This window comes from Procambarus clarkii, chromosome 8, assembly GCF_040958095.1.
Source record: "Procambarus clarkii isolate CNS0578487 chromosome 8, FALCON_Pclarkii_2.0, whole genome shotgun sequence".
NCBI lineage: Eukaryota > Metazoa > Arthropoda > Malacostraca > Decapoda > Cambaridae > Procambarus > Procambarus clarkii.
In genome coordinates, this window is record NC_091157.1 from 15,147,670 (window position 1) to 15,161,877 (window position 14,208).

General features: G+C 53.0%; 1 protein-coding gene across 1 annotated transcript in view; it reads right to left on the reverse strand.

Annotated features, from left to right (window-relative positions):
- Positions 1-14,208, reverse strand: part of LOC123759743 (G-protein coupled receptor GRL101) — a 785,517-nt gene that overhangs the window by 326,239 nt on the left and 445,070 nt on the right. Inside the window, exon 16 of the mRNA XM_069319377.1 lies at positions 10,280-10,391. Within this exon, the coding sequence (XP_069175478.1) occupies positions 10,280-10,391 (112 nt within the window). The remainder of the gene's footprint in view (positions 1-10,279; positions 10,392-14,208) is intronic.

The following is a 14,208-nucleotide window of genomic DNA, read 5'->3' on the forward strand; positions in this document are numbered from 1 at the left end:
TCCTCTGGGTTACTGTTGGTCACTACAACTCTACGTTACTGTTGGTCACTACACATCTGGGTTACTGGTCATCACAACTCCTCTGGGTTACTTGTCATCACAACTCCTCTAGGTACTTGTGGTCACAACTTCTCTGGGTTACTGGTCATCACTACTCCTCTGGGTTACTGGTCATCAACACTCCTCTGGGTTACTGTTGGTCACTACTCCTCTGGGTTACTGTTGGTCACTACTCCTCTGGGTTAATGTTGGTCACTACTCCTCTGGGTTAATGTTGGTCACTACTCCTCTGGGTTAATGTTGGTCACAACTCCTCTGGGTTAATGTTGGTCACTACTCCTCTGGGTTAATGTTGGTCACTACTCCTCTGGGTTACTGTTGGTCACTACTCCTCTGGGTTACTGGTCATCACAACTCCTCTGGGTTACATGTCATCACTACTCCTCTGGGTACTGGTGGTCACTACTTCTCTGGTTACTGTTGGTCACTACTCCTCTCGGTTACTGTTGGTCACTACACATCTGGGATACTGTTGGTCACTACTCCTCTCGGTTACTGTTGGTCACTACACATCTGGGTTACTGTTGGTCACTACTCCTCTGAGTTATTGGTCATCACTACTTCTCTGGGTAATGGTGGTCACTACTCCTCTGGTTATTGTTGGTCACTTCTCCTCTGGGTTGGTCACTTCTCCTCCTCTGGGTTACTGGTGGTCACTCCTCCTCTGGGTTGGTCACTTCTCCTCCTCTGGGTTACTGGTGGTCACTCCTCCTCTGGGTTGGTCACTTCTCCTCTGGGTTACTGGTGGTCACTCCTCCTCTGGGTTACTGGTGGTCACTCCTCCTCCTCTGGGTTGGTCACTACTCCTCCTCTGGGTTACTGGTGGTCACTCCTCCTCTGGGTTGGTCACTACTCCTCCTCTGGGATACTGGTGGTCACTCCTCCTCTGGGTTGGTCACTTCTCCTCCTCTGGGATACTGGTGGTCACTCCTCCTCTGGGTTGGTCACTTCTCCTCCTCTGGGATACTGGTGGTCACTCCTCCTCTGGGTTGGTCACTTCTCCTCCTCTGGGATACTGGTGGTCACTCCTCCTCTGGGTTGGTCACTACTCCTCCTCTTGGTTACTGGTGGTCACTCCTCCTCTGGGTGGGTCATTACTCCTCCTCTGGGTTACTGGTGGTCACTCCTCCTCTGGGTTGGTCACTACTCCTCCTCTGGGTTACTGGTGGTCACTCCTCCTCTGGGTTGGTCACTACTCCTCCTCTGGGTTACTGGTGGTCACTCCTCCTCTGGGTTACTGGTGGTCACTCCTCCTCTGGGTTGGTCACAACTCCTCCTCTGGGTTACTGGTGGTCACTCCTCCTCTGGGTGGGTCACTACTCCTCCTCTGGATTACTGGTGGTCACTCCTCCTCTGGGTTGGTCACAACTCCTCCTCTGGGATACTGGTGGTCACTCCTCCTCTGGGTTGGTCACAACTCCTCCTCTGGGATACTGGTGGTCACTCCTCCTCTGGGTGGGTCACTACTCCTCCTCTGGGTTACTGGTGGTCACTCCTCCTCTGGGTTGGTCACAACTCCTCCTCTGGGTTACTGGTGGTCACTCCTCCTCTGGGTGGGTCACTACTCCTCCTCTAGGTTACTGGTGGTCACTCCTCCTCTGGGTTGGTCACAACTCCTCCTCTGGGTTACTGGTGGTCACTCCTCCTCTGGGTTGGTCACAACTCCTCCTCTGGGTTACTGGTGGTCACTCCTCCTCTGGGTTACTGGTGGTCACTCCTCCTCTGGGTTGGTCACAACTCCTCCTCTGGGTTACTGGTGGTCACTCCTCCTCTGGGTTGGTCACAACTCCTCCTCTGGGTTACTGGTGGTCACTCCTCCTCTGGGTTACTGGTGGTCACTCCTCCTCTGGGTTGGTCACAACTCCTCCTCTGGGTTACTGGTGGTCACTCCTCCTCTGGGTTGGTCACAACACCTCCTCTGGGTTACTGTTGGTCACTCCTCCTCTGGGTGGGTCACTACTCCTCCTCTGGGTTACTGTTGGTCACTCCTCCTCTGGGTGGGTCACTACTCCTCCTCTGGGTTACTGTTGGTCACTCCTCCTCTGGGTTGGTCACTACTCCTCCTCTGGGTTACTGGTGGTCACTCCTCCTCTGGGTTGGTCACTACTCCTCCTCTGGGTTACTGTTGGTCACTCCTCCTCTGGGTTGGTCACTTCTCCTCCTCTGGGATACTGGTGGTCACTCCTCCTCTGGGTTGGTCACTACTCCTCCTCTTGGTTACTGGTGGTCACTCCTCCTCTGGGTGGGTCATTACTCCTCCTCTGGGTTACTGGTGGTCACTCCTCCTCTGGGTTGGTCACAACTCCTCCTCTGGGTTACTGGTGGTCACTCCTCCTCTGGGTTGGTCACAACTCCTCCTCTGGGTTACTGGTGGTCACTCCTCCTCTGGGTTGGTCACAACTCCTCCTCTGGGTTACTGGTGGTCACTCCTCCTCTGGGTGGGTCACTACTCCTCCTCTGGGTTACTGTTGGTCACTCCTCCTCTGGGTTGGTCACAACTCCTCCTCTGGGTTACTGTTGGTCACTCCTCCTCTGGGTTGGTCACAACTCCTCCTCTGGGTTACTGTTGGTCACTCCTCCTCTGGGTTGGTCACAACTCCTCCTCTGGGTTACTGTTGGTCACTCCTCCTCTGGGTTGGTCACAACTCCTCCTCTGGGTTACTGTTGGTCACTCCTCCTCTGGGTGGGACACTACTCCTCCTCTGGGTTACTGGTGGTCACTCCTCCTCTGGGTTGGTCACAACTCCTCCTCTGGGATACTGGTGGTCACTCCTCCTCTGGGTTGGTCACTACTCCTCCTCTGGGTTACTGGTGGTCACTCCTCCTCTGGGTTGGTCACAACTCCTCCTCTGGGTTGGTCACAACTCCTCCTCTGGGTTGGTCACTACTCCTCCTCTGGGTTACTGGTGGTCACTCCTCCTCTGGGTGGGTCATTACTCCTCCTCTGGGTTACTGGTGGTCACTCCTCCTCTGGGTTGGTCACTACTCCTCCTCTGGGTTACTGGTGGTCACTCCTCCTCTGGGTTGGTCACTACTCCTCCTCTGGGTTACTGGTGGTCACTCCTCCTCTGGGTTACTGGTGGTCACTCCTCCTCTGGGTTGGTCACAACTCCTCCTCTGGGTTACTGGTGGTCACTCCTCCTCTGGGTGGGTCACTACTCCTCCTCTGGATTACTGGTGGTCACTCCTCCTCTGGGTTGGTCACAACTCCTCCTCTGGGATACTGGTGGTCACTCCTCCTCTGGGTTGGTCACAACTCCTCCTCTGGGATACTGGTGGTCACTCCTCCTCTGGGTGGGTCACTACTCCTCCTCTGGGTTACTGGTGGTCACTCCTCCTCTGGGTTGGTCACAACTCCTCCTCTGGGTTACTGGTGGTCACTCCTCCTCTGGGTGGGTCACTACTCCTCCTCTAGGTTACTGGTGGTCACTCCTCCTCTGGGTTGGTCACAACTCCTCCTCTGGGTTACTGGTGGTCACTCCTCCTCTGGGTTGGTCACAACTCCTCCTCTGGGTTACTGGTGGTCACTCCTCCTCTGGGTTACTGGTGGTCACTCCTCCTCTGGGTTGGTCACAACTCCTCCTCTGGGTTACTGGTGGTCACTCCTCCTCTGGGTTGGTCACAACTCCTCCTCTGGGTTACTGGTGGTCACTCCTCCTCTGGGTTACTGGTGGTCACTCCTCCTCTGGGTTGGTCACAACTCCTCCTCTGGGTTACTGGTGGTCACTCCTCCTCTGGGTTGGTCACAACACCTCCTCTGGGTTACTGTTGGTCACTCCTCCTCTGGGTGGGTCACTACTCCTCCTCTGGGTTACTGTTGGTCACTCCTCCTCTGGGTGGGTCACTACTCCTCCTCTGGGTTACTGTTGGTCACTCCTCCTCTGGGTTGGTCACTACTCCTCCTCTGGGTTACTGGTGGTCACTCCTCCTCTGGGTTGGTCACTACTCCTCCTCTGGGTTACTGTTGGTCACTCCTCCTCTGGGTTGGTCACTTCTCCTCCTCTGGGATACTGGTGGTCACTCCTCCTCTGGGTTGGTCACTACTCCTCCTCTTGGTTACTGGTGGTCACTCCTCCTCTGGGTGGGTCATTACTCCTCCTCTGGGTTACTGGTGGTCACTCCTCCTCTGGGTTGGTCACAACTCCTCCTCTGGGTTACTGGTGGTCACTCCTCCTCTGGGTTGGTCACAACTCCTCCTCTGGGTTACTGGTGGTCACTCCTCCTCTGGGTTGGTCACAACTCCTCCTCTGGGTTACTGGTGGTCACTCCTCCTCTGGGTGGGTCACTACTCCTCCTCTGGGTTACTGTTGGTCACTCCTCCTCTGGGTTGGTCACAACTCCTCCTCTGGGTTACTGTTGGTCACTCCTCCTCTGGGTTGGTCACAACTCCTCCTCTGGGTTACTGTTGGTCACTCCTCCTCTGGGTTGGTCACAACTCCTCCTCTGGGTTACTGTTGGTCACTCCTCCTCTGGGTTGGTCACAACTCCTCCTCTGGGTTACTGTTGGTCACTCCTCCTCTGGGTGGGACACTACTCCTCCTCTGGGTTACTGGTGGTCACTCCTCCTCTGGGTTGGTCACAACTCCTCCTCTGGGATACTGGTGGTCACTCCTCCTCTGGGTTGGTCACTACTCCTCCTCTGGGTTACTGGTGGTCACTCCTCCTCTGGGTTGGTCACAACTCCTCCTCTGGGTTGGTCACAACTCCTCCTCTGGGTTGGTCACTACTCCTCCTCTGGGTTACTGGTGGTCACTCCTCCTCTGGGTGGGTCACCACTCCTCCTCTGGGTTGGTCACAACTCCTCCTCTGGGTTACTGGTGACCACACAAGTCACATGCCTTAAAAACTCAACACATCAGCTAAGACATTCACGTCTACTTATTTAGTTACTTATTCACGTTAATTATTTAGTCTAATTTATTAATTATAAATGAGTTTGTTCCTCTTGTAGTGTAGCTGTGGTCGAGTCTCTCGCTCGGCCAGGGTATAAGGGTAGTGTGGCTGTGGTCGAGTCTCTCGCCCGGCCAGGGTATAAGGGTCGTGTGGCTGTGGTCGAGTCTCTCGCTCGGCCAGGGTATAAGGGTAGTGTGGCTGTGGTCGAGTCTCTCGCTCGGCCAGGGTATAAGGGTAGTGTGGCTGTGGTCGAGTCTCTCGCTCGGCCAGGGTATAAGGGTAGTGTGGCTGTGGTCGAGTCTCTCGCTCGGCCAGGGTATAAGGGTAGTGTGGCTGTGGTCGAGTCTCTCGCTCGGCCAGGGTATAAGGGTAGTGTGGCGGTGGTCGAGTCTCTCGCTAGGCCAGGGTATAAGGGTCGTGTGGCTGTGGTCGAGTCTCTCGCTCAGCCCGGTTATAAGGGTCGTGTGGCTGTGGTCGAGTCTCTCGCTCAGCCTGGGTATATGGGTAGTGTGGCGGTGGTCGAGTCTCTCGCTCAGCCAGGGTATAAGGGTAGTGTGGCTGTGGTCGAGTCTCACGCTCGGCCAGGGTATAAGGGTAGTGTGGCTGTGGTCGAGTCTCTCGCCCGGCCAGGGTATAAGGGTAGTGTGGCTGTGGTCGAGTCTCTCGCTCTGCCAGGGTATAAGGGTAGTGTGGCTGTGGTCGAGTCTCTCGCTCGGCCAGGGTATAAGGGTAGTGTGGCTGTGGTCGAATCTCTCGCTCGGCCAGGGTATAAGGGTAGTGTGGCTGTGGTCGAGTCTCTCGCTCGGCCAGGGTATAAGGGTAGTGTGGCTGTGGTCGAGTCTCACGCTCGGCCAGGGTATAAGGGTAGTGTGGCTGTGGTCGAGTCTCTCGCTCGGCCAGGGTATAAGGGTAGTGTGGCTGTGGTCGAGTCTCTCGCTCGGCCAGGGTATAAGAGTAGTGTGGCTGTGGACAAGTCTCACGCTCGGCCAGGGTATAAGGGTAGTGTGGCGGTGGTCGAGTCTCTCGCTAGGCCAGGGTATAAGGGTCGTGTGGCTGTGGTCGAGTCTCTCGCTCAGCCCGGTTATAAGGGTCGTGTGGCTGTGGTCGAGTCTCTCGTTAAGCCTGGGTATATGGGTAGTGTGGCGGTGGTCGAGTCTCTCGCTCGGCCAGGGTATAAGGGTCGTGTGGCTGTGGTCGAGTCTCTCGCTCAGCCCGGGTATAAGGGTCGTGTGGCTGTGGTCGAGTCTCTCGCTCAGCCAGGGTATAAGGGTAGTGTGGCTGTGGTCGAGTCTCTCGCTCAGCCGGGGTATTAGGGTCGTGTGGCTGTGGTCGAGTCTCACGCCCGGCCAGGGTATAAGGGTAGTGTGGCTGTGGTCGAGTCTCACGCCCGGCCATGGTATAAGGGTCGTGTGGCTGTGGTTGAGTCTCTCGCTAGGCCAGGGTATAAGGGTAGTGTGGCTGTGGTCGAGTCTCACGCCCGGCCATGGTATAAGGGTCGTGTGGCTGTGGTCGAGTCTCACGCCCGGCCAGGGTATAAGGGTAGTGTGGCTGTGGTCGAGTCTCACGCTCGGCCAGGGTATAAGGGTTGTGTGGCTGTGGGCGAGTCTCACGCCCGGCCAGAGTATAAGGGTAGTGTGGCTGTGGTCGAGTCTCACGCTCGGCCAGGGTATAAGGGTAGTGTGGCTGTGGTCGAGTCTCTCGCCCGACCAGGGTATAAGGGTAGTGTGGCTGTGGACGAGTCTCACGCTCGGCCAGGGTATAAGGGTAGTGTAGCTGTGGTCGAGTCTCTCGCTCAGCCAGGGTATAAGGGTAGTGTGGCTGTGGTCGAGTCTCTCGCTCGGTTATGGTATAAGGGTAGTGTGGCTGTGGACGAGTCTCACGCCCGGCCATGGTATAAGGGTAGTGTGGCTGTGGTCGAGTCTCTCGCTCGGCCAAGGTATAAGGGTAGTGTGGCTGTGGTCGAGTCTCTCGCCCGGCAAGGGTGTAAGGGTAGTGTGGCTGTGGTCGAGTCTCACGCTCGGCCAGGGTATAAGGGTAGTGTGGCTGTGGTCGAGTCTCACGCTCGGCCAGGGTATAAGGGTAGTGTGGCTGTAGTCGAGTCTCACGCTCGGCCAGGGTATAAGGGTAGTGTGGCTGTGGTCGAGTCTCACGCTCGGCCAGGGTATAAGGGTAGTGTGGCTGTGGTCGAGTCTCACGCTCGGCCAGGGTATAAGGGTAGTGTGGCTGTGGTCGAGTCTCTCGCCTGGAAGGGTATAAGGGTAGTGTGGCTGTGGTCGAGTCTCTCGCCTGGAAGGGTATAAGGGTCGGGTTTTTTGCTTGTCTACACCCGATGATCAATTGAGGGGATAGAAGTAGGACTGAGCAAGAAGTCATCATTTTAATTTCAAGAATTTACTATATATACTGTAAGACCTGAATTTGAATAACTAATATTAATCTCATACCTCTTGGAATGGACAGTAGAGCGACGGTCTCGCTTCTTGCAGGTCGGCGTTCAATCCCCGACTGTTCAAGTGGTTGGGCATCATTTACTTCCCCCGTCCCATCCCAAATCCTTATCCTGACTCTTCCCTAGTGCTATATAGTCGTAATGGCTTGGCGCTTTACCCTGATACTTTCCTCCCTCTTTCCCGATAGTTCCCTGCCCCCCCCCAGGGTTTGGAAGTGAGGGGGGGGGGATGCATCAGTTTCGATAGATTCTCTGGATAGGCGCATATTGACCCCCTCCCTCCCTCCCCCCCCCACGGTGTGGGAGTGTGTTCCCACAAATAAATTCAATACTACAGTACAAATACATTGACGAAATAATCACATCACATACATTCTCCCACACATGGGGACGACTTTGTTAAAACTGGGTGGAAGTGGGCAGTCCACAGTGTAGTCAGCCAGTGGTCCACAGTGTAGTCAGCCAGTGGTCCAGAGTGTAGTCAGCCAGTGGTCCACAGTGTAGTCAGCCAGTGGTCCACAGTGTAGTCAGCCAGTGGTCCACAGTGTAGTCAGCCAGTGGTCCACAGTGTAGCCAGCCAGTGGTCCACAGTGTAGTCAACCGGTGGTCCACAGTGTAGTCAGCTAGTGGTCCACAGTGTAGTCAGCCAGTGGTCCCCAGTGTGGTCAGCCAGTGGTCCACAGTGTAGTCAGCCAGTGGTCCACAGTGTGGTCAGCCAGTGGTCCACAGTGTGGTCAGCCAGTGGTCCACAGTGTAGTCAGCCAGTGGTCCACAGTGTGGTCAGCCAGTGGTCCACAGTGTGGTCAGCCAGTGGTCCACAGTGTAGTCAGCCAGTGGTCCACAGTGTGGTCAGCCAGTGGTCCACAGTGTAGTCAGCCAGTGGTCCACAGTGTAGTCAGCCAGAAGTCCACAGTGTGGTCAGCCAGTGGTCCACAGTGTAGTCAGCCAGTGGTCCACAGTGTGGTCAGCCAGTGGTCCACAGTGTAGTCAGCCAGTGGTCCACAGTGTAGTCAGCCAGTGGTCCACAGTGTAGTCAGCCGGTGGTCCACAGTGTAGTCAGCCGGTGGTCCACAGTGTAGTCAGCCAGTGGTCCACAGTGTAGTCAGCCGGTGGTCCACAGTGTAGTCAGCCGGTGGTCCACAGTGTAGTCAGCCAGTGGTCCACAGTGTAGTCAGCCGGTAGTCCACAGTGTAGTCAGCCGGTGGTCCACAGTGTAGTCAGCCAGTGGTCCACAGTGTAGTCAGCCGGTGGTCCACAGTGTAGTCAGCTAGTGGTTCACAGTGTAGTAAGTCAGTGGTCCACAGTGTAGTCAGCCGGTGGTTCACAGTGTAGTCAGCCAGTGGTTCACAGTGTAGTCAGCTAGTGGTCCACAGTGTTGTCAGCCGGTGGTCCACAGTGTAGTCAGCTAGTGGTTCACAGTGTAGTAAGTCAGTGGTCCACAGTGTAGTCAGCTAGTGGTTCACAGTGTTGTAAGTCAGTGGTCCACAGTGTAGTCAGCCAGTGGTTCACAGTGTAGTCAGCTTGTGGTTCACAGTGTAGTCAGCCAGTGGTCCACAGTGTAGTCAGCCAGTGGTCCACAGTGTAGTCAGCCGGTGGTCCACAGTGTAGTCAGCCAGTGGTCCACAGTGTAGTCAGCCAGAAGTCCACAGTGTGGTCAGCCAGTGGTCCACAGTGTAGTCAGCCAGTGGTCCACAGTGTGGTCAGCCAGTGGTCCACAGTGTAGTCAGCCAGTGGTCCACAGTGTGGTCAGCCAGTGGTCCACAGTGTAGTCAGCCAGTGGTCCACAGTGTGGTCAGCCAGTGGTCCACAGTGTAGTCAGCCAGTGGTCCACAGTGTAGTCAGCCAGTGGTCCACAGTGTAGTCAGTCAGTGGTCCACAGTGTAGTCAGCTAGTGGTCCACAGTGTGGTCAGCCAGTGGTCCACAGTGTAGTCAGCCAGTGGTCCACAGTGTGGTCAGCCAGTGGTCCACAGTGTAGTCAGCCAGTGGTCCACAGTGTGGTCAGCCAGTGGTCCACAGTGTAGTCAGCCAGTGGTCCACAGTGTGGTCAGCCAGTGGTCCACAGTGTAGTCAGCCAGTGGTCCACAGTGTAGTCAGCCAGAAGTCCACAGTGTGGTCAGCCAGTGGTCCACAGTGTAGTCAGCCAGTGGTCCACAGTGTGGTCAGCCAGTGGTCCACAGTGTAGTCAGCCAGTGGTCCACAGTGTAGTCAGCCAGTGGTCCACAGTGTAGTCAGCCAGTGGTCCACAGTGTAGTCAGCCAGTGGTCCACAGTGTAGTCAGCCAGTGGTCCACAGTGTGGTCAGCCAGTGGTCCACAGTGTGGTCAGCCAGTGGTCCACAGTGTAGTCAGCCAGTGGTCCACAGTGTAGTCAGCCAGTGGTCCACAGTGTAGTCAGCCAGTGGTCCACAGTGTAGTCAGCCAGTGGTCCACAGTGTAGTCAGCCAGTGGTCCACAGTGTAGTCAGCCAGTGGTCCACAGTGTAGTCAGCCAGTGGTCCACAGTGTAGTCAGCCAGTGGTCCACAGTGTAGTCAGCAGGTGTTAAGAAGCTAGTTACTTTGGGACTCCTGTGAGGTTTTCCAACTTTCTCCATCTATTTCACAATTTCCCTAAATATTATCGACAGCTTTCTAATTACCCCCTGCTCTTTCCCTACTATTTACCCATCCCTGGTGCCTCTACACTATGCATCTACTCCACTGGCCTCTCCGTTTCCTCCCCTTAAACACCTCTCTCCCTCCTTCCCTCCTTCCCTTCCTCCCTCCCCAATACCTTTCCCAGGACACACCCCCAACAACCTCCTTCATCCCAACCCCACCCATTCCACCCCTATGGAACTCCCAAGCACCCATCTCAAGGGACTAACGGAAGTATACTCACAGGCGATTGATGTTGTCCTCAATATCTGGGAAGTACTTGAGTGCGAGGCCTGAGCAGTTGGCCTCCAGGTGGTAGCACTGGCACTCTGGCACCTTCCTCGAGCACTGAAACGCTGCAGTAACCAGAAACAAAGTACAAAATTAGTCATCGACACGCTTATGTTAAATTCTGAAATGTGAATATATGTGAATATACCATTTATTATATTAGAAGATACTTCCAGGTTGATGGGTCAGACCAAACCTCCCCCCTCCATGGCATGACCGTCCCATTATACCCATCCGTCAGCCTGCAAAATTTAATGTGCTAGCCATTTGCGTCTCGTCTGCAACCCTGGACAGACAAACACACAGACTGCCTTTTCTATAGATATGGATTAAACTGATGAAGGTAACATTACTGTCATCTCTCTCCAGAGATAACATATGCTAACCTAACTACATACTAAACGACTCTCACCCACTCCTTTTTGTGTCACGACTTGATATGGTTCCTGGACGAACAGAGCTGTTTATACTTTCCTGAAGCGTGTGCGTTGTGTCACACGTTGTCACATGTTGTGACATGGTGTGTCAACATGTTTCATGTTGGAGCACCGTGACCGGGCCGCGGGGACGCTAAGCCCCGAAATCATCTCAAGATAAGAGATCTCAAGATAACCGTTGTTGGGACTCGTTCTTCTCCACGACAGTTCACTCATAATGGTTCCCATTAGAGAATAAAATAAATAGTTCCTAGACAACAATTTCCTTATTACCAGGAATGTCAATAAGAGGAACACTTAGCCACCTGGCAGCGTTTCGAACGACCTGCGCTCACAGCTAGTAGAGACAAGCACCAGGAAATGACAGTAACATAATAAATCTATGAAACACTTGTTGGAGCAGTGAGTGGCATTGTCTTGGGTCCTGCACTCTTCCATCTCCACACCACCACCTTCCTCTCCATGCATCCACACCTATCTCTCTCCACCATCACTAACCCAGTTTACATATACCTCGATCACTCTAACCAAATGTTTACACTTCAAACTCATGTCTGTTTTTTTATTAACCCATTTAGGTACATCTACTAATAAAAATAATAATTTATTCACAACAAGGTACAATGGGTTAGTGAGATTACATAAGAATAGGGTTTTTACAGTCTTGTAAAACCATTAACCCGCATAGCGTTATGGGCAGGGAACAAATTCGTTCGGGCACAAATCTGCATTTGTGCAGCTGCCCTAAACTATTTGAAGGGGAGCACAGAGTGTTTCAAGAACTAGCTACGTGATGCTAAAAATCCCCATTACACTAGATAGTTAGTCATACAGGACCATGAGATCAGTAGCCTGCACTGGCAAACTCTGGGTGCGTTATGAGGATATCTTCAAGAACACGAGGGTGAATAAAGTAATTACAAAGCTCCAGGTTCCTCATGCCAACGGTTCTGAAAGGTCTAATAACTGGGCATTCAGGGATGTAGTGTGGGGAGATCATGACCCAGTTCCTGCTCACAGAGATTGCACCTAGAGTGCTCAGGATTAAGAGATCCGTCACTTGTAGCCACCTGCCACAGATAACGGTAACCCAACCTGATCCTGGCAACCACTGTGTCGCACAGTCTGGTGGACGTTTTGTGCGGGTCATAAACATTGGTTCCAGGTCTGAACAAATCACAACTTTATATGCTGGTGTTCTTGAATAGAAATGGTGAAGTCTACGGACTCAGGGCTGAGCATTTTGTATCCACAGACCTCTTGATGGAGGGAACTTGGGAAGGTGTCCTTCATCAGGAGAGCACTGGGCCGACCCCAGCCATCCCTGAGACTCTCCTGACCAAATCATCACTAATCCTTTACAAATTAATGCATCTAGCCCCAAGCATCTGTCTTCCAGCCACGAACAGACAAATAGGCATTATCTCTTATAGATACAGATTAATGGGGGGTTATCAAGCAGTCCTCGGTTCTCCGTCCATTTGTCTTCCCCCTTTCCCATCTTCTGCCCCCCCCCTTACTTCCATTCCCCCTCCCTCTCACTCTTCTATTCTCTCATTGTACCTCCCGTTCTCTCTCCTAGTGGGCCAACCATGTTCGAGTAACGTTCAATCAACGTCATCGACACTGATTCAACGTCGTTGACAGAGGTGAAATAAATTGGAAGACGCTAATGACAATGAAGCCAACATGTCAAGTCAGTTGGAGCCAATCCTACTTAAAAACGGGCATGTCAGTCGACGCCTACCACTCTATAACAGACACCATAGAATCACAATTCACAACGGAAAATTGACGGAGATTAACTGGAACCATCATTCCCTTCAACCTCGAACTGAGAGTCAGACAGACAGACATTCTCCCATGGATATAGCTGCACACTTTCACACACACTCTTCGTACATGTTCATGTTCCATACTACTGTACACACTCAGAACCTCTGAAGGATATGAAGATCCTGGGAGCAGTTTACACTACATAAAGCAGCGATGGAGTTTTGGCCGCAGGTAGTACTGTCCTCCCCTCGTTCTCTCCCCTGTGCGTGTGGAGACAGAACACGCACTCACGTGTGCCTTGTGCTCTTTTTGAGAGCGAGTCCGTTCTGAGCAGCGCGAGGCATTGTTGGGCTGACAACCCCTGCTGTTGCAACATGATCTTTTTTGACGACACTTTTCAGGCAATACTGGGACAATGGCAGGACTAAACACGTGCGTTTATGGTTTCTTCCTGACTTCACTAAATACTTGTTGTGACTGTTCATCACGGCTACGTCCACGAGGTGAACAAATATTTCTTTAGTCCACTTGATACTGGACTAAGAGAATATTTTTTCCTTCATCCAGTATCACTTTGTCCAGTTTTTTCCTTTTGTTTGTATCCATTTTTTTATTTTGTTCAGTATGTATATTTGTACACATTCCTCAACGCCAAACATTATGCCACATTTATCAACCAAGCGAATATATATATAATAGTCCATCACAAAATTTAGTTGATATATTTTACCTTTTGTTGTATAGTTGACCTTGCCACTGTCTACCATCTGACCGGTGTAAATAACTGTCAATTATTCACTTCGTGCCTGTGCTTCCTGTGCATTACTGACACTCTGTCGCTCACAGTTGACATTCATCTCTTGAAATACTTGGATCAAACATGAGCAGTTGCTCTCCTTCGTGACCTTACTGTGACATAGACACTATTGTTGTGCTCAAGCAGGAACCCAGCTGCTGCAGTGGTGGAGTAAACTAGGGGCATGGTGGCAGTGGTGGACTAAACTAGGGGCATGGTGGCAGTGGTGGAGTATACCATGGTCATGGTGGCAGTGGTGGAGTTAACCATGGCCATGGTGGCAGTGGTGGAGTAAACTAGGGGCATGGTGGCAGTGGTGGAGTAAACTAGGGGCATGGTGGCAGTGGTGGAGTTAACCATGGCCATGGTGGCAGTGGTGGAGTTAACCATGACCATGGTAGCAGTGGTGGAGTAAACCAGGACCATGGCGGCAATGGTAGAGTAAACCAGGATCATGGTGGCAGTGGTGGAGTATACCATGACAATGGTGGCAGTGTTGGAGTAAACCAGGACCATGGTGGCAGTCGTGGAGTAAACCAGGACCATGGTGGCAGTGGTGGAGTAAACCAGGATCATGGTGGCAGTGGTAGAGTAAACCAAGGCCATAGTGGCAGTGGTGGAGTAAACCATGACCATGGTGGCAGTGTTGGAGCAAACCAGGGCTATGGTGGCACTGTTGGAGTAAACCAGGGTCATGGTGGCAGTGTTGGAGTAATCCAGGACCATGGTGGCAGTGTTGGAGTAAACCAGGGCCATGGTGGCAGTGTTGTAGTAAACCAGGGCCATGGTGGCAGTGTTGGAGTAAACCAGAGCCATGGTGGCAGTGTTGGAGTAAACCATGAGAATGGTGGTAGTGTTGGAGTAAACCATGAG